At 38.6% G+C, this 792-nt stretch overlaps 1 protein-coding gene across 1 annotated transcript in view; it reads right to left on the reverse strand.

The window, feature by feature from the left end:
- Positions 1-792, reverse strand: part of Dpp10 (dipeptidyl peptidase like 10) — a 696,690-nt gene that overhangs the window by 65,305 nt on the left and 630,593 nt on the right. The window contains exon 14 of the mRNA XM_004626368.2: positions 233-324. Coding sequence (XP_004626425.1) covers positions 233-324 — 92 coding nt within the window. The remainder of the gene's footprint in view (positions 1-232; positions 325-792) is intronic.

Here is a 792-nt window from a genome sequence, read left to right on the forward strand (position 1 = left end):
TTTAAAAATCACTTTTGCAGAACCTCAACCTCCCTGGCTGAGTCGTTCTCCTGCATGTGTCTCTGCAGCATGTCTCTGATTCAAGTACAGAGGGAGTCTGGGGAAAGCATTGTTCGTTACATGGGTGGCTTGCTTTAACTAGGGCCATGGTAAGCAAAATATAATTCTAGTAGAAAGGATCCCACTTGACAGCTCTGACTGCCAGCCTGGGGACAGAACCAAAAATACTCACATTTTCTGAGTAGTTTCATCATACGCCAAGATCCTTATCACCTCCCAGTTTCCAGATGTCAGATGTCGCACAGTAATTTGCTCACTTTTACTCTGCGAAGAAATGGAAAATATTGATTTGACTTTTATTTAAACAGCATGTCTCTGGTAAACAAGAAAATACCAACTGCCTGTGTCACACTTAATTCTTTAATTCTCAGCTGACATTCAGTTTTATGTTGTAAGTCTCAACACACACACACATTTCTTACCACCACAGACCCAGACGGGATTGTGCTTTATTCCGTGTTGTTAAGAAACATTCAGAAAACTGCAGGTGAGCCTGCACCTGTGCAGCATTTTGCAGGCAGAATTTCAAATCTTAGCACTTCGATCGCTCTCACTAACTGCTCAGCAGAAGCACAGTTAGGCAACTTTACATGAACATGCAAGAGCAAACCTTACAGCAAACAAATACTCTAAGTTATTTTCCTCTTAACCTTTATTGTATGTGCATTAACGAAAGATATTTATTTATTCATTTATTTATTTTTACTTATATTTTTTTATCTTATTTTTTTT

Source organism: Octodon degus, unplaced genomic scaffold, assembly GCF_000260255.1.
Source record: "Octodon degus isolate 3935 unplaced genomic scaffold, OctDeg1.0 scaffold00014, whole genome shotgun sequence".
Taxonomy (NCBI): Eukaryota; Metazoa; Chordata; class Mammalia; order Rodentia; family Octodontidae; genus Octodon; species Octodon degus.